At 52.3% G+C, this 18,655-nt stretch overlaps 1 protein-coding gene across 4 annotated transcripts in view; it reads right to left on the minus strand.

Annotated features, from left to right (window-relative positions):
- DOT1L (DOT1 like histone lysine methyltransferase) overlaps positions 1 to 18,130 on the minus strand; it is a 38,606-nt gene extending 20,476 nt beyond the window's left edge. For all 4 annotated transcript variants that reach the window (XM_080935407.1, XM_080935405.1, XM_080935404.1 and 1 more), the window contains exons 1-7: positions 17,847 to 18,130; positions 7,855 to 7,898; positions 6,212 to 6,286; positions 4,537 to 4,600; positions 2,828 to 3,056; positions 1,031 to 1,125; positions 553 to 615 (exon numbers count right to left, since the gene is read on the minus strand). In XM_080935407.1, coding sequence (XP_080791533.1) covers positions 553 to 615; positions 1,031 to 1,125; positions 2,828 to 3,056; positions 4,537 to 4,600; positions 6,212 to 6,286; positions 7,855 to 7,898; positions 17,847 to 17,927 — 651 coding nt within the window. In that variant the 5' untranslated portion in view covers positions 17,928 to 18,130. The remainder of the gene's footprint in view (positions 1 to 552; positions 616 to 1,030; positions 1,126 to 2,827; positions 3,057 to 4,536; positions 4,601 to 6,211; positions 6,287 to 7,854; positions 7,899 to 17,846) is intronic.
- Between the last annotated feature and the right edge of the window lie 525 nt (positions 18,131 to 18,655).

Consider the following 18,655-nt stretch of genomic DNA (forward strand, 5'->3'; position numbering starts at 1 on the left):
GAAAGCACAGTCTCAGGAACTCTGACTTTCACCAAGAAGCGTGGATGAGCTGGGTTCACTGCACAGCTCTTAAGTCACATTCCAGGAAGGGTAACAGACAAAGGAGAGCAGAAGAGAGTGGGTGTCAGCCACCCACTGCAAAGACATGACAGAAAATCACTGCAGGTTGCCCCTCCCAGCGGGCCCACAAGATGGCCTAACCAGATCTCTGCATCCCAAGGGTCCTAACCCTTAGACCCTTAACACCACAGGCTACACCGGGGTACATTCAGCAGAGAAGTGCTTGCCCAGTCTGGTGGGTCTCAGCTCTACCAAACTAAGCATCTTCTGCCGTGGTCCATGGTCAGCATGTACTGTCTAAGGGTAGGTGCCCCGGCCAGGGAAGCAGGGAAGAACAGGACTCAGCTGAGGCTCTACAGCCAGCTGCTGCAGCTGCACTCGCTGTCACAGAGAGCCATATACGATCACTAGGCAAAACTGATTGTGGTTAGGACAGGAAGGGAAAGGGGCTGGGCTGGACAGAGGCCGAGGGCATGGAGCGATGGCACTCACTGTGTATTCTGCATGCTTTTTTCCATACCATTTCATCCACTTCCTGAACTCTCGGTCCATGGTCTGAGGGGAAAAAGCATACAGTGTGTTACAAACTAAGGGAAGTCAAGACAGTGGAAGGTCCAAAGGCTCCGCAAGATGATACTGAACAATATAACGGTACCTATCTACAGTGACTCTGCTGCAGGGTACATGGAGGGAGCAACCAGAGGAAGGGCCATGGCAGAGTCACAAAGTTCCCAACCCTTCAATAGAGCCCCAAGATCATTCTCTCCTAGATCATTCAGTCCTAGCAAGGCTGAACCCCATCCTGGGTGGAACAGGGGTTGGGGCACACCCACAGGAATGTGCCCTGACAACTCATAGGAGATCATCCTCTCTCCATGAGGAGGTGGCCATTCCCACTAGGACTACACAGTGTGCTTATCCTGCAGCCTGCAGGGAAGCCCTAAAGTGGCAAGCACATGTGACTGCTCACCTCCGCGTACTTGGCTGGGATGTCCGCTTTCTCCACTCCATAGTGATGTTTGCAGTTGGTGGCCGCAGCAACCTGAAGGACAACCTGCCCCACACCTTCAGCCAGAGAGACACACGTCAGAGTCTGTGTGACCTCCAGAGACCCAGTGGCCTCAGCCACATGACAATGTCCCTTGGTGTCAGAAAGAGAGCCATTCAAAGGCACAGACCTCCCACCAGAGGATGCCTGGGCCGCTCAAGTACCCACAATGCCATGTGTAAAGCTGTAATCCTTAGCAGTTTGGCAGAGCCTGGCTGTTCCCACATAGAGATGGCCCTCAGAAAGGCCCTTCTTCACCTGAGTCACCTGCACAGCTGTAACTACTGAGGTCGGCAGGTGCCCTGACCTAACACCTCCGGTTGGGAAACCTCAGCGGCTGCAATAGCTGGTGACTGGCACCTGCTGGCCCTGAGCAGAGAAGGTACACAGCAGTACACAGGGGCCACCTGACTGTCCTGGCCAGTGTTTTCTTTCAGTAATAAATAGCATGCTGCTAGGAACCACAGGGTAGAAAAGTCACATATGACACACAAGCGCAGGCCTGACTGGAAGGCATCCCTGCCACAGTGTTATTAGAGTGAGCTCCAAAGCCACAGTGCCTCAGGAGGGGCTCTGAAAGGTTAGGGATCCAGGAGGTTCAACCCTCTTAGCTGGATTAGCAGCTTCTAAAAGAGCTGGAGAGAGCAACTGTGTCTTTGCCAGCCTCTCTATCTTGCTCCATCAGGTACAAGAGAGATGGCCGGCGGCAGTTTTATGTCAACTTGACACCTGGAAGGAAGGAACCTTCTCAATTGAAAAAATGCCTCCATAGATCTGGTTGTTTCTCAATTAGTGATTGATAGGGGAGGACCCAGCCCACTGTGGTGGCCCTGGCTCTATAGGAAAGATGCAGGCTGAGAGTGATGCTGCACACCTTTAGTGCCTGTCCTCGGAGGCAGAGGCAGGTAGATCTGAGTCTGAAGCTAGCTTGGTCTACAAACAGAGTTCCATGACAGCCAAGGCTACACTTAAAAAAAACAAGAAAGGGGCTGAAGAGATGGCTCAGTAGTTAAGAGCACTAACTGTTCTTCTAGGGGTCCTGAGTTCAATCCCAGCAACCACATGGTGGCTCACAATCATCTGTAATGGGATCTGATGCCCTCTTCTGGTGTGTCTGAAGACAGCTACAGTGTACATAATAAATAAATCAATCTTGAAAAAATATTAAAAAAAAAAAACAAAAAAAACAAGAAATGGAGGGAGGGAGGAAGAAAGAATAAAGACAGAAAGCTGACTGAGAAAGCCATGGGGAGCAAGCCAGCAAGCAGCACCTTCCATGGCCTCACACCAGCTCCTGCCTCCATGTTCCTGTCCTGACGCCCTTCGGTAATAAACTCTGATCTGAAGTGTAAGCCAACAAACCCTTCCCTCCCCAGCTTGCTTTTGGTCATGGCACTTCATCGCAGCAGTAAACCCTAGGACATGACCCCAAAGTGAACATCATCATTACCACAACCACGCAGGCAGCCCAGCCTCACTGCTGCCTGTGAGCACATGTCAGGGTCTGACCCAAGAGCCACTAGGCCACAAGCTGGTGCAAGGGAACGGAGCCAGCAGGGCAGAGGGCTCTGGGTGGGTAGCCTGAGCAGGAAGCACCGGCACTGCCAGGAGCCTCAGCTCAGCCAGTGTCCTCTGTGAAAAGACCCTTCAGGACTCATGCGCAGCCTCGGGTACACTAAGGGAGCCAAGGCCTGCTCAAAGACCATGTGAGACACTCACCACTGCCCAGGTCTACAAACAGGTCATCTTCAGTCATCTTGATCTCATCAATCATCTGGGCCACCAGGTCAAAGGAGGTCTCCCCATATACCTCAGGGGAGAAGGGCTCATAGTTGTTAAGCTTCTCTGGGTCGGTGACAGAGTGGTTGTATACCTGCTGCAGGATGTGCCGCAGGAGCCCATTGGACGGCCGAGTATTCAGCTTCATGGGCTGTGTGGTGCCTTTCCACTGGAGACAAGAGTGAACATGACCCATTACATCAACAGCAGCCAACAGCACCTGCCTGGCACCCAAAGCTCAGGAGGCTGAGGCAGGAGGAACACTGTTACTTCAAGACCAGCCCGGACTACATGGTAAAATCCTGAATCAAACAAAAACCCAAAAGATTGCCAGGCAACTGGAGTCAAATGCTTTTAACTTAGCACTTAGGAGGCAGAGGCAGGTGGATCTCTGAATTGAGGCCAGCCTGTTCTACAGACTGAGTTACAGGACAGCCAGGGCTACCCTGTCCAAGCGCCTCCTGACTCCAGGCTCCCTGGCAGGTATGTCCTCTCCCAGTGTATACCTCAGACCCTGTAGTCACAGGGAAAAGAAAACAGGGAGGGCTCCTGAACACAAGTCTGGCTGGCCCTGCAAGTGCACCCAGACACACCCAGGCTCTTATCTGATCTGAGCCACCAAATCAAAGAAGGGCTCCTGTGGTGGGGTGAAGATATCTGGCCCAGGGGGTGGCATTATTAGGAGGTGTGGCCTTGTCTAGAAGTGTGTTACTGTGAGGGTGGGCTTAAGACATTCCTCCTAGCTGCCTGGAAAAGAGTCTGCTCCTGACTGCCTATGGATGAAGATGTAGAACTCTCAGCTCCTCCTGCACCACGCCTGCCTGGATGCTGCCATGCTCCTGCCTTGATGATAGTGAACTGAGCCTCTGAACCTGTAAGCCAGCCCCAATTAAATGATGTCCTTATAAGATTTGCCTTGATCGTGGAGTCTGTTCACAGCAGTAAAGCCCTGAGACAGCTCACCTTACCCCTGGTCTTGTGAATATGGACACTCTGCCAGCCACAGCACTTGAGGTCCCAGCCCTCCTGCTGCAGGAACTGTAGTGCAGCTGATTCAGCTGGCATGTCCTATGGTAAGGTGGCAGTGGTGATGGCAGAGCTGCACCATCTTAGCTCAAGGACTCAAAAAGCCACCCTGTGCCAGCCCCAGCTTCTCTAGACAGCTATGTTCTTCACAGAAGTGTTCCCCGATACCACAGAACCCCACAACAGCCAGGTGCCTGCTAAAAGCCCCAGTGCAGAGACACCTGTGCCTTCTAAAAAGCTCCTGCCCTGCATGCTCAGTGGCCGAGCTCTGCTGCCTGCATTCAGCTTGTCAATGGAGGCAGGCAGCACAGCTTTACGCAGACCTGCTGTGAGCAGCACACCACCGTGGCAGCAAATAGGGATAGGCACAGGTCAAGGATCTGTCTGTGTAGCATCAATGACCCCAAAAAGCTACTTGAGGAAGCCAGCCAGTGCCAGCCGGGTCTTGATGTCCTGCCACTTGACTCCCCTCCCCTGCCTCACCATGCCAACCGCTCTCTCTGCTACTCTTTCACAGACGGTAGGAGGTCCTAGCACTTGGCTGCCCTGGGAGGCCCAGGAGTCAGCACTAACTAGGCAAACCCAATGAGAGTGGGCAACCTCTCTAGTGAGGAGCCACTTACCAGCTGGTGGATGCTGTCGATGGCCCGGTTATATTTGTCACACAGCCTCTGCATGCTTTCAAAACTGAAAATGGAAGGAGAGAGTGTGTGTTATTAGGTAGCTCCACTTTACATGTCAATTCCACAGACTGTGTCACTTAGATAAAGAACTTAAAGAGCAAGTAAGTCATAACGAACACCTGGGCTAGGGCTGGGGAGATGGTTCAGAAGCTAATGAGCTCCTAACGAGGTCCTGAGCTCCCCATCCTTCTAAGGCAGAAGGGGCAGGGTTGGCGCGTGCAGCACTGAAAATGAGAGCTTCTCAAATGAGGTGGATAACCTAGTGTCATGGTTTGACTATGCCTGGCCAAGGGAGTGGCACTGTTTAGAGGTATGGCCTTGTTGGAGTAGGTGTGTCACTGTGGATGTGGGCTTATGACCCTCATCCTAGCTGTCTGGCAATGAGTCTTCCACTAGCAGCCTTCAGATGAAGATGTAGAACTCTCAGCTCCTCTGCACCATGCCTGCCTGGACGCTGCCATGTTCCCACCTTAATGATAATGGACTGAGCCTGCAAGCCAGCCTCGAATACATGGGGCAGGACCTCAATTAGTTGACTTCTCTGAGAAGACCCCTACGCATTCTCAACACCAGGCAGCAGAAGCACAGTTCTAGGGACGGGGGTATCACTCTACACCACATATGTTCAGAGAGGTCCTAAATGCCCAAAGAACCCAGCCTCATGATGAGGAGAGGATGCTCTGGAACACTAAGATACACAGACAGCCTCCTCCTCCCCATGCAAGGGAGTCACAGAATGGCACCTGATGCTCCAGCACTGTGTTCCAGTATGAACCTGGAATGGCCCTGTCAGTGTCTTGCAGCTTTCTTTCTCTTAAAAGGAACCCAGGGCAGCAGCAGCCATACAACAGAGCGTGGCTTTTCCAAACTGCAGTCCCAGCTACTTGGAATTTGGGTCATGAGAGTGAGCCCAGGAGTCTGAGGACAGGCTAGGTAAGGTAGAAAAGCCTGGGGTTCCCCTGTAGGAGTTTTACAGAGGTAGTGAAATGGAGGCTAAGATTATCTCAACTCAACAAGGACAGAGGCTCCTGCCTTGGGGCAAGAGTACACTCCAATCCACTTACACCCAGATGCTAGCTAGTCACAGGGTAGGAACCCAGCCAGTGGACTGTCCCATTGCCACTAAGGCTGGCTAGCATCAAGAATCCTTTCTAATACTGAGGTTACAGGCCAAATCTTTTCAGGCAGAGTCAAGAATGAGCAGGCTCTGAGCAGGAGGTGGAGCCTGGGCTATCCTTTCTCAAAGAAAAACAAACCTGGCTCCAGGTAGCATTCCAGGGATGCCTTTGCTTCTCCACCCACTCTCTGTTCAGGGGGAGAGGTGCTGGGTGGGTCAAGAATTGGCCTTACCCAACACCCAAAGAGGCAAGGGGAGGCCATCAACACAGATTCTGGCAGGACCTGCTGCTATCCAAAGGCCAGTAGCCCCTCACCTGCCCTGGTAATTTCCCACATGTCAATTCAACTGTACAGTGTGGGAGTTCCCAGGGATACTCCTGCCAGATACACTCTCTCACCCAGAGAGCTTCCGGGAAGCATAGACAGCCTGCTGGCAGGGGTGTGAGCTATGTGGGCGGAGTCAGCAGCCCCCTTGACCTTGACCCCTCCTGCTCACCTTTTGGTGTCGTAGTCGATCAGAACATAGTTCTCCATGGCCAGTTTGAGATCTGGAATTTCTTCACAGACCCATCTGAAAAGGAACACAAAGGTGTGTTAGTCTCAGCCAGAGAGAGAGAGAGAGAGAGAGAGAGAGAGAGAGAGAGAGAGAGAGAGAGAGAGAGAGAGAGTTACTGTGCAATTTCATGAGGAGCTATTGAGAAATCACATAAATTTTGAGGCAAGGTCAATGTTGGCAGCACTTGAAAAAGAAATAAATCCATGTATTATGGTAAAAAGTAAAATATTAGCCAGGTTCAGTGGTACAAGCCAGCCAATCCAGTACTGTTGGGTGGGCTGAGGCATAAAGGTTCCAAATTGGAGGCCATTCTGGGCTACATAATGGGACCTTTCTCCAAGAAAAAAAAAAAAAAAGGGGGGGTGGGGGTGGGGGGTAGCAAAATGGCTCAGTGGGTAAAAAGCAACTGCGGCACAAAACCAACAACCCAAGTTCAATCCTGGAACCTACACAAGAAGAAGCAATTCCACAAAGCTACCCTCTGCCCCCACAATGTGTGCGGTATGTGTGAACATAGACAAATCAACCACACACAAGTACTATTAAAAAAAACTCTGAGGAAAGGGACAAACCTTGGCAGGAAGATCAGGAGTTCAAGGCCACCCAAAACCAGCCTGGGATACAACTCCCCACCCTCCAGACAGTTTCTCTAGAGACAACCTTGACTGTCCTAACTATGGAGACCAATCTGCAAACCAGGCTGGCCTCAAAATCAGAGATGCTCCTGCCTCTGCCTCCCAAGTTCTCTGCTGGGTGCCAGTGCACAAGCCCAGCCAGCTTCGCTCTTCCAGTCAGATACACTCTTCTACCAAATGCGCTTCCTGGAAGCTTAGACAGATGGTTGGCAAGGGCGTGGGTGAGCCTTCTTAGTTACTATTTGTACACAGGGGTGGAGGTTAGGTACATGTTGACTTGTGCATGTACGAGATGGGGTGACATGTATCACAGAACACGTAGGGGTCAGAGAACATGTGCAGCTGGCCCCTCCTCCTTCCATCTCCACTCATGGCTTCCAGAGATGAAGCTCAGGTCTCCACACTAGCGCTATACACAATTCACTGGCCTCCCACCTCAACACTCAATGGTAATCTACAAGTCCAGTCTCCACAGTCTGCCAGGGCTTCCCCAGGAACCCATGCCCAGTATCACAAGAGCTGCAGAGGGCAGAAGCCTCAGAGAGAAGGCCGCAGATCCATCCCAACAGGAGCTGCCCTGCCACCATGCCTCTGCAGGTGTCACAGGAAGGAGGCCCTATTCAGTAACATCAGGCCTTAGTGGTCCTTACAATCCAAAGGTAGGAACTAGTGAAGAAAGGGGACACAGAGACTTTCCAAGTTCCATCTCACAAGAGGCAGCAGCTCAAAGGCTGCACATGTGAATGCTGGCCCATCCCCACTATGGAAGGGACAAACATCTGAGGTTTTCCCAGACACACATGCGGCGAGCTGCCCTGCAACTTGATGCCTCGACCAGAGCTGCTCCTGCCACTTCCTGAGAGGTCCCAGTGAGGACAGCACACTCGGAGTGCTGGGAACCTCAGGCAGCAGGTCCTAACCCCAGTGTTCACCCCACACAGTACTCACCGGATAGTCTCGATAATCTCATGAGCAGCATCATGGTGCTTGTCCTGAAAGAGAAAAGGCTGTACAGTTGGTCCCAACTCATCTTGTTCTATGATGTACACCCACAGCACCTGGACCACACAGAGATGCTGACTCAACTCATTCCTCAGAGCTGGAGCCTGACTCAGAGCTCTGTCTCCCTGCAAACCTGATGGGTGTAGGCAGATCCTAGAGTCCCACTGAGCCAGCATTCCCACCTACAAAATGAGAAACCGACAGCACATCCGCTGGACAGCATGTGTACTGTGCCTGAGATCAAGCCTAGCTCTAACACAACTACTCAGGACCAGCTCTCAAATCTGTCACCATAAGATGAAACACAAGGATACCAAATACAGAAAGCAACAGAGAGAGGAGGAAGGCCAAGGAAGCAGGAGGCACAGTGTTCCACCTTCCTGGGCTGGCCAGTGACCCTATGAGCTTCCTGCCCTTCACATCCACTGCACACTGACTTTGCACAGCCCCAGCTCCAAGGGAGAAGAGCACTACATGGTAATGAAGGCAACTGAAGAATGATAAAGGCTATAGGTCTGCCTCATGAGAGCCATGGCCAGGTCCCCTCTCTATTGAGTCCTGGCCATCACCTCTGCTGCCCAGTGTGGACTCAGTGCTGTGTCCAGCACAGCCACAGGTTATACACAGATGAGAGGGAACAGACAAGTAGCCCTTGAATGCTGATGTGGGCTCCCAGTGTGCTTCACAGCCCTAAGTTTCTAGACAATCTCCTGCTGTGGTTGTCTGGAGATGAGCCCACTTAAGATAGGTGGGAGTCAAGGGGTGTTCATGGTAGGAAGGCTCATGAAGTCTGTGTGGCTGAGGAGGTGCATGAAATTTCCATGACTCACAAGTGCTAGGGAAAGAAGACTGAACCAGGCTGCTAGCAGAGGGCGCCCCAAGCTGCCTTTGAGTCACCCACACTCAATAAGTAACCCTAGTGAACTCAAAGGTCTATGGGACCAATTCTGTCATCTGTGGCTGATGCCCTATCTGTCTGGGATAAAGCAATAAACTGTACACATCTGCCCAGAGACGACACACAGCAGCGAGGCAGACACGTTATCACCCAAAGCTTCAACTCTTCTTTCTCACTGTAACAACAAAGGCACCAGAGAACCTGTGTATGGATGCATGCACAGGCAAGCAGGCAGAAAGACAGAGACACCCACACACACACTTCCATGTGCTCCATCAGCTGTGAATACCTAGTATACCATTTCTTCAGGATCACCCTCGTCCCAAGGTCACCCAAGCCATTCCTGAGCACCCGGGAGTGAGATGGCGGCCTGGCTTGCTTTGGAGACTAGGAACTGACTCAATGCTGCTGGAAAGGCAGGGCCTAGACATGTGACTCCATGCCTGAGCCACTCTCTGGTGCTCAGCCCAGGTGGCTGTCACAGCTCTGGCGCAAGTAAGCACAGCACTGGGTCACCACAAGCTTAGACTCAGAAAGGTCTTAGAAATGCTTTGCAGCTGGAGAGGCAGCTAGGTGGTTAGAGCACTGGCTGTGCTAGCAGAGGACCCAGGTTCAATTCCCAGAAAACACACACACACACACAGTGGCTCACAACAGCCTGCCACTCCAGCTTCAGTGGATAAGATACCCTCTTTTGGCCTCCACAGGCATTGCACAGACATGGTGCAGTCACACAAGCAGGTAACACAACCATACACAGAAAATTAAGAACATTTTTAATAAAGAAAAAAGAAGGGTCTGGAGAGATGGCTCAGTGGTTAAGAGCACTGACTGCTCTTTCAGAGGTCCTAAGTTCAAATTCCAGCAACCATATGGTGGCTCACAACCATCTGGAATGAGATCTGATGCCCTCTTCTGGTGTCTGAAGACAGCTACGGTGTACTTATATATAATAAATCTTTAAAAAAAAAAAAAAAAGACACCTTTAATCCTAGCACTCAGGAGGCAGAAGCAGGAAGATCTCTGTGAGTTCAAGGCCAGCCTAGTCTATGAGTGAGTTCCAGGACTACACAGACAAACCCTGGGTTTTTGTTTGTTTGTCAGGGGACAGAAAAGAGAGAGAAGAGGGGAGAAGAGCAAAAGAATCCACTTGGCCTAGAGCAGCCCTGGATGGTATCAGCCGGAGGCCTCTACAGAGGGCCTGGTTTGTACACGACTCAGCAGACACTTGTTGGCCATGCACAAGGTGAGGTTTCAGCCCTAGTGCTGTCAGCAAAAAACACCAACACACGTGTGCTGGTGTGGGCCTGTACACTCAGGAGAGAACCCATGGCCTCCCCCATGCTCTGCAAGCCCTCCAACAACCACACAATAACCCCAATCCTTGGCTTTCTAAGGCTCTCCTGTCTCTACCTCCCAAGTGCTGGGACTTTCAGGGTTCCCAACTTACTGAGAACCAACCAGGCTACACTCGAGTTTTGTTGGGCCTACTATGTATGGGCCTACTCAGTCCTGAGCTTACAGACTAAGAGGAGCAGGTTCTTTCAGCTGTGTCCATGCCCTGGGCGTTCACTGGTTCCTAGGAAAGGGATAGGCACGCAGGCACCTGGAAAGAGAAGGACTATGCTGGGAAAACCCCCGGGAGCAGGGTTCATGAAAAATGCTGGTCTTTTTGTAAAAGGACAGCCCACATATGGTGCAGCACCAGGAATCCACTTCTGAGTGCCTAAGACATTTTGCCTTTTTTTCTTTCCCAGTGCTAGGGATGGAGCAGTAAACCTTGCAAACACTTGCTGAGCAACTTCAGTCATTTTTGGATTTGTGAGCAGGATCATCACTGTAGACCAGGCTAACCTGAAATGCTTAATGGCCTCCTGGCTACTGAGGTCACAGACATGTGCCACTGCACCCAGCCCTTGTCACCAAACCACAGCAGCTCATTTCTTCCACAACAGCACCCAGTGGTTAGGGGCAGTAGTGCTAGCATTTAGTCACAGCAGCAAAGACAGAGGCAGGTGGATCTCTGTGAGTTCAAGGCCAACCAAGGCTACACAGAGAGACCCTATTAAGGAAAGGGGTAGGAGGAAGCAAGCCAACAGCAGGCAGGTTGGACATGGTGGTGCACCCCTTTAATCCAAGCACTCAGGAGGCAGAGATAGGAGTTCAAGGCCAGTCTGGTCTGCAAAGTGAATTCCATGAGAGTCAGGACAACATGGAAAGACCCTGTGTGAAGAAACAAAATAAATGCTCTGTTCTGTGGCTTCCAAATACCATCTCAACAAGAGTTACAAAGAAAGGTGTGGGAGGCTGTTTCAACCCCTCCTGGACTTGCCCCAACCAATGCCCATCAACTGCTCAGATCACATGCAGGGTGACCAACAGCCACACAGAGCACTGCCTGCACATGGGCAGCAGAGGCAGAGGCCTCACACAGAATCCTTGATCGAGGATCAGCTCAAAGGAGTCCACATCTCTATCCCAGTGCCAAAGACCCATAGCAGACAGAGCATGATTTCTTCCCCAGTGGGTGACCCCAAGGCATGCATCTGGCAGAGAAACCTGAAGAAGTCTCAGACAGGAGTGAAACCAGGACCTCAGTCATTAGCAAACATAGTCCCACCCAAAAGGGGACTAAGGACCCTGGCTCTGGATGGGCAGCTCAGCCAGACATATAGCACTGACCACTTTTGGTGTTCCACATGGCCCTGCACACTGCACCTGTGAAAGGACTCACCCTTAGAAAAGACCACACAGGGCTATGATCACATCACATACACAGGCCCAACCTCATGGGCTGTCCTAAGAATGCATGGGGTACATCATGCCCGCTCACACATACTCAAGGAGGAGGAGGAAGAGGAGGAGGAGGAGGAGGAGGAGGAGGAGGAGGAGGGAAGAGAAATGCACAGTCATAACTTTCTGGAAGCATTATAGTGGAGCCTCCCGATTCTACCAAGGCTGGCCTCCAACTTTTGGCCTTAAGCAATCTCCCTGCCCAGCCTCCCAAGCAGCTAGGGCCAGACACACCTAGCCTAGAGAACTTTTTTATAGACTTGACCCTGAACTCAAAAGTGCACAGAGAGCCCCAGGGACTGGCCCAGCTCCAAGGCACTAATTCACAGGTCACATGAGGACACCAAGCTTCCTGAAGGCAGGAGGTGGGTATGGGATGAGGACTCAAAGGTCTACAGAAGGACAAGTGTCCTTGCTCAGCTACAAGGTCAGGGATGAGGCCAGAACCAGTCTATCTGTAGCAGCTGCCTGCCCGTAGCTACAGGGTCTCTCTGTTGAATATTCAATGACAAGCTGGTCTCTGGGGTTTTCAAAGGAGACTGACACCACCTACCCAGGTCCATGAAGTGATGTAGGTCAGTCAACAGATAAGAGTGACTGCATGTTCAACATCAGGACATTCTGTCCTCCTTATAGGCCACTTCTACCTCAGGGTGTGAGGACAAAGGACAGGGGCTTAGTTACTTTTGTCTTAGAAGAGCTGGGACAGGGGCTGGAGAGATGGTTCAGTGGTTAAGAGCACTGACTGCTCTTCCAGAGGTCCTGAGTTCAATTCCCAGCAACCACATGGTGACTCACAACCATCTGTGATGGGATCCGATGCCCTCTTCTACTGTATCTGTACTCATATAAATAAAATAAATACATCTTAAAAAAAGAACAAAAAGACTTGGGACAAGCCCTGAGGGAGGGACAAGCAACCCTGCCCAGATAGCAGCAAGATAGCATATCGCCAGGGCACTGAGGCAACTGCTGGTAGCTGCGCAGGGACCACAAAGAGACCAGGAGTATAGCACTTGCCCTGTAGTCAGAAGGGAAGGTAGCAAATCAGGCAGTGGCTGAGCCTGTAATCCCAGCTGGGGTGTGGGGACTGGAGACCTGATGGCTCCCAATCTACCTAAGAAGGAAAATCATCAGGTCCAGCAAAGGCCCCTGCCTCAAGGAGAGATAGTGACATAAGAGGGCACAGCATCCTCTTCTGTCCTCCACCCTCACATGCAGTAAGTATCTGTGCACGGTAAACAAAATTCAATCTTTAAAAAAACAGTTGCCTGGTGTATATGAACGCCCTTGTCAATCTTGGTGCCACCCTAATCTATTCTGTCACTCCATCCTAGGACTGAGGTGAAACAAGTTGGTCTTCTAAGGCCTAAGACTTAGACATCTCCATATTCAAATACTACAAGCCAGGGGCAAAGACAGAGGCACAGGGTCCTACATTAGTGACAGGACCATAGTGTGTAGTACTGCAGTAGGAGATGTCGGGAGACAGAGTTTTACTCATGGGTGCTGGACTGTTCTAGAACTAGAGCTGTAACAGCTGCCTGACCTCTGACTACTCTGCAGACCCTGTCAGGTAACCTGTCTGGGGTGCTGGTTTTGGACAAAACTTGGACCACTCACAAGTGGGCAGGTGCCCCCGGTCTGAGCTGGAATACAGCTCAGAGGGCCCAGTACTCCCTGGAGTACACAAAGCCCTGGGCTCCATCCCCAGCACCATGTAAACTGAGCCAGTGTCTTCCTAGGACTCTGGAGGTAAAAGCCCAGACAGGAGTCTAGAGACACAGAGAGAGGGGAGGGAAGAAGTGGAGGAGGCAGGCGCTATATGACGCTCCCTCCCTGAGCAGCTCTACCCTGCCTGCCCCCCTGGCATACCCACACCACCAGCAGAGCAGCCATTGGTGGTCCAGAGCTGGTGCCCACACACAATGGACAACTGTGTTTGGGTTAAGCTAGCAACAGGCCAACACACAGGTGGGTGGACACCTGTACTAAACACAGCCAGACAATATTCTGGAAAGATAACCAACCTGGCTTGCATAACGAGGACACTGGGGAAAGAGAACAGGTCTGCCCACAAACATATGTAAGCTGAGATATGGGGTGGCAGACCTATGTCTCTGATACCCAGAATCCAATTCTGCAGGGGCCCAGTGCCCAAGATTCTCCTCTTCCCAGTTATGGCAACCACAAATGTCACTAGACATCACCAAGTATAATTAAGGACATACCCCACCCCATGAGAATGGCTGGCTAACCTTTCAATATGGCAGAAGTAATAACAGCTGCCAGAGTATCACATACCCCACGGGGAATGCTGTGGAGAGGTGGGTCTTCCTCACTAACTTATCTACTTCACATGTAACCTGAAGCCAGCAGGACTGCTCATAACCATATTCACAGCAGTTGAGAGAGGAAGACAGGATTGCTCTAAGTCTGAACCTAGCCTGGACTACATGGTGAGTGCCAAAAGGCCCTGGGTATAAAATCAGACCATCTCAGAAAAGCCTATCTTGAAAAACGGCAGTGCTCCCATGCAGAGGCCCAGCTGCTGGTTCCCTGGCAGTTCCCACTCTCATCATGAGCACAGTTAAGTGGCTGGAAAGACAAGTGCATTCTTCCACTGCCAAACATGGAAGCCCACCATTATCATCCCTGCCCTTCTGGAACAGGTCACTGGCCCACACAAGCAGGCTAAAGGTCAACCTGCCCCCTGCCATGTGACCATGGATTAGCCTGGACACCTATCGGAGAGGTCAGCAGGAGAAAATACCTTCTGATTCACGCTAGGGGTGGCTCATTCTACCCTCAGCACGACTCACCCAGTCACCCACCCACGGGACTTCTGAACTCATCAGAAGGGACACACTACCACACATGGCCTGAGTCACCAACAGGAAGGCCACCCTAACCCTCCTCTCAGGTTTGTCCCCTAAGCTGCCTGCCAAGCAAACAGCTGAAAACGACCTCTGTATCACTTCTACGAAAGGGGTCACTCTGTGAGGTCCCAGAGCCCTAAACTGCTGTGAGGATAGCGTCCCCCTCCCACCTGTCCAAGCCTGGTTCCCATACTGGGTATTTCTGAGTGTGAACAGCAAGGCTGCTCACTTCCTCTAAGAAGCCACCAGCCCACTCAGTTCCAGAGCTTGCAGTGATAAATGTCTTTATCCTCTATGCCCTGGGGACACCAAAGGTAGCTTACAGGTGCTTTTTACAAAGGATTATAAAGCCAGACCTAGAGGCACACACTTAGCATCCCAGCACTCTGAGGGGAAGCAGGAGAATGAAGGTGCCAGTTGAGTTATCCTGAGACCCCATCTCAAAACCAACAGAACAGACTGGGAAGGCCTGCAGGTGGGTGGGCACACAGTGAGATTTGAGCTCCTGTCCTCAGGGGCAGGAGCACCTGCCTGGCCTTTTCCCAATGCCTCAGTAATGGGATCCAGGACAACAAGAAATTTCTCTATGTCTGCTTGATTACCTTGGGAGGGACCTGAAACGAGAGTCGGATGTACATGGAGCAGGCCGGCATGGAGCTCACAGTATAATCAAAGCTGGTCTTGAACTCCTTCCTGATCCTCCTGCCTCCACTTCCTGGGAGCTAGCATGGCAGACCTGATACTGTGTGGTGTGTGCCAGGTCCTGGCTTCCTGGGAAGCAGAACTTTCCATGGAACATGGTACTAGAAAAGAGCACTGTGGAGCTGCTGTCTCCACTCAGGCTGTGTAAGAGCCACCCCCAACCCCCACCCGCTAAGCTCCTGGAGAGAGAACAGTGTGACAGCCACAGCTGGAAAAGGGCCTGCAGATGTCAAGAGCAGGGCTGGGCCAGCAGAACCAACCTTGCCAAGTGAGATCTGGGCCAGCAAGGGAAGGTGCCGGGCGGTCATTCCCTGCCACCACTGGAGAGCCAGTTTCCACCAGGCTCGACGGAAGGCTTGATTCACATGGGAAGGTGACTAGGCCAGAGTCACTGGGTGAACTCTCAGCCTTCATCACCAGGGACAGGGCAGAGGCAGCAACATTCCACTGGGCACCAAGATTGTGGTAGGTGTTTTTAACCCTCCAAACTTATATATGACAACTTTGGGGATGTGGCCTAGTGACTGTCCACTCAGTGCAGACGAAGCAGCCCATTTTTTGGTATTCTCAGGGACAGCTTCAGCTTGAGCAAGGCCACATGCAGGCGTCTGGAACTCAAAGAGTCTAATCCCCCCCCCAATACACACAACACAACACTCAACACACACACACACACACAGAGGGTTACAAGCTCATCATCCCAACCACTCACTACTTGGGCATTGCAAGTTCAAGGCCACCCTGAGCTAAAGAGTGAGTTCAGCCACAATATAACAAGACCAATAAAAAAAAAAAAAAAAAAAAAACAATAGAAAAAGAAGCGCTGGTCCAGCATAGGCATTCTGTGACTCTCAGAATGAACATCACCAAACTTGGCTCACTGTCCAAAGGATGCTGCCCAGCTAAAGGAAAAACTAGGGGTAGTCTCAAGCCCTCAAACACATTCTACCCAGTGAACACTGCAGAGTTGCTGATCATTCACTGGGCTTTCTGGGGAAAACTGCTAGCAAAGGACACAATGTGACAACCAAGGAGGTGGGAAGCAGATGACAGGGACAGTGGAGGGGAGGATGGGGTGGCTCAGGTGTGCTGCACCTCAACTGTGACAGTGCCCACAACTCACACAACTACCCTGCAAAGGGTGGCTAGTCAGAATGGCCATGTCTGAAGAGGAAAAATAGTAAAGAGTGTGTTCTCAGACTTCCCAAGGCCCTTTGAGACTCTACCAACGTCTGTTACTCTAGAGATCCTCCTGCATCCGCCTCCTGCCAGGATTAAAAGTGTGAGCCACCACACCCAGCAAGCAGACAAACAGGTATTTAAGGTACTGTTAGGTCTTGGCCTCTCCCCCTCCTACTCTCTAGGTCTCTGGCCCTTCCTCTAGCCCCTCCCTTTCCCCTCCTCTCCTCATTCCCTTCCCCCCTCTCTCCACGTGCTCATGGCCAGTCTCTACTTTTCCTCTTCTCTCTCTCTCTCTCTGCCTCTACTACCCTCTTAACTCCCCTCCCCATGCCCTGAATAAACTCTATTCAGTATGATTAAAAAGAAAAAATCCTATTACATTTGTGAGTGGTTGTGCTTATGCAGAGTGAGGTCAGAGAACTTGTAGAAGTTGGTACTCTCCCTTCTGCCATTTACCAAATGGAACTCAAATCATAGGGGGCTCTGCTGCTGAGCCATCTTGCTGACCTCAGAGAGTTGTGACACACAGGGCTGTCCAATAGTAAGAGGCAGAGGACAGATGCAAGGGCATCCCAGGAAGTGTACCATGTTCCACAGGACCCCAGTAAGGATGTGAACTCAGCAGCACCCAGGGAACCCTAACATTTTATTCTCTACTCAAAGCCACAAAGGGCCAGCAGGGGCCAGGACACTGACCTCCAGGCCTTCCTGGACTCCAGACCCCCATTTGCCTCTAGCACTTCCTCTCTGCCTGTCATTTTTTAAGGGTCATTAGAATTAGGAGATAACGCCCCCAACTTTCCAGAACCGAGCCCTGCCCATGAGAGGGCAGCCTCCAGACTTCCGAAGTCCCCTCTAGCCATGCCCCCATTAGGAGACAACTGCTCCACCTTTTCACGGTACCTTACAAGCCAACCCACCAACATCAGACGACACATGAGGTACGAACGGAGATGACAACCTCTCTAACTTCTCAAGTCCTTCCAGCCTGGCCCCCTAACATGAAGGAATAACTACTCAGAGCCTTCCTACCATGCCACGAACGTGGGGGGCAAACCTAAACTGCCATTAAGGGCCAACCTCCTTGACTTCCTAGGGCTCCTTTTTGGACTTGTCCATCAACACCAGAAGGTGACAACATAAAAGGGCCTAGGGTATAACAGGGCAAGGCACGATAAGATACAGTAGACAGTATGAGGGGACATGAGGTGACAACTTGAGGTGACAACATGAGAGGTCGCCACGAAAGCAAAGCGTCCCCGACTTCCCAGTCCCTATACCCCTGCCCACAACGTCTGCCCAGACTCAAGTCCTCAAAGGCCTGAGACAAGGGGCTCCCGGCCAGAGGCGGCGACGGCGCGACGGGCCGCGTCCGGGCAACGGCAGGCACGGGCGCGGGCCGGGAACGGCCAAGGACCCGCCGCCGCCACGGAGCCGCGGAGCCCCAAGACTCCCACCCCCGGGCTCTCCGCAAGTACACTCACATAAACCGGCAGCGGCCACGGGTAGACGGCGGGCTCGGCGCCCACAGGCGACTTGAGTCTCAGCTCCAGCTTCTCGCCCATGTCGGCGCGCGCGGCAGCCGCACCATGCTAGGCGGGCGGTTGGGGGAGGGGCGGGCCGCCGGCGGGAAGCCAGGCGGGCGGACTCGGGCGGACGCGAGGCGGACGGCTGAGAACAGACGGCCTGGCCTGAGCCTCGGCCGCCGCTCCCGTGTGGCCCCAGCTCCCCTCTTTGTAGGAGTCACAGCGCCGGAGCGTCTAGCGCCGCCGCCATCTTGGGCCGGCGTGAGGAGAAGGCACAATGAGCCGGGGGGTCGGGCAGAACCACTAGGCGCGCGCGTGGGGGGAGGCCGGACGCCAAGAGGCGGTGCGCGCCTAGAGCCTCCGCCCGCCGCGCCGCGCGCACCACCCCTCGCACGCCACGCCCCCTTGGACTCGCCCGCCTCCCGCCGACGCACGCACGTACGCACGCAGGGGCGCACGCACGTCCTCGGTTGCCCTCGGACGCCGCAGTCAGCCGGAAGCGGGGACCCGGGGAAACCCTGCAGAGAAAAACGGGAGACCAGGCGGGAGTCAAGTTCAAATCCCAATTGCGCAGACTCGCTTTGTTTTGCTTTTTTCTTTTCTTTCTTAAAAATATTTATTTATTATATGTGAGTACACTGTAGCTGTCTTCAGACACACCAGAAGAGGGCATCAGATCCCATTACAGATGGTTGTGAGCCACCATGTGGTTGCTGGAAATTGAACTCAGGACCCCTGGAAGAGCAGTCAGTGCTCTTAACCACATC

The sequence above is a fragment of the Micromys minutus genome (genome assembly GCF_963924665.1).
Source record: "Micromys minutus genome assembly, chromosome: 22".
In the NCBI taxonomy this organism is placed as follows: Eukaryota; Metazoa; Chordata; class Mammalia; order Rodentia; family Muridae; genus Micromys; species Micromys minutus.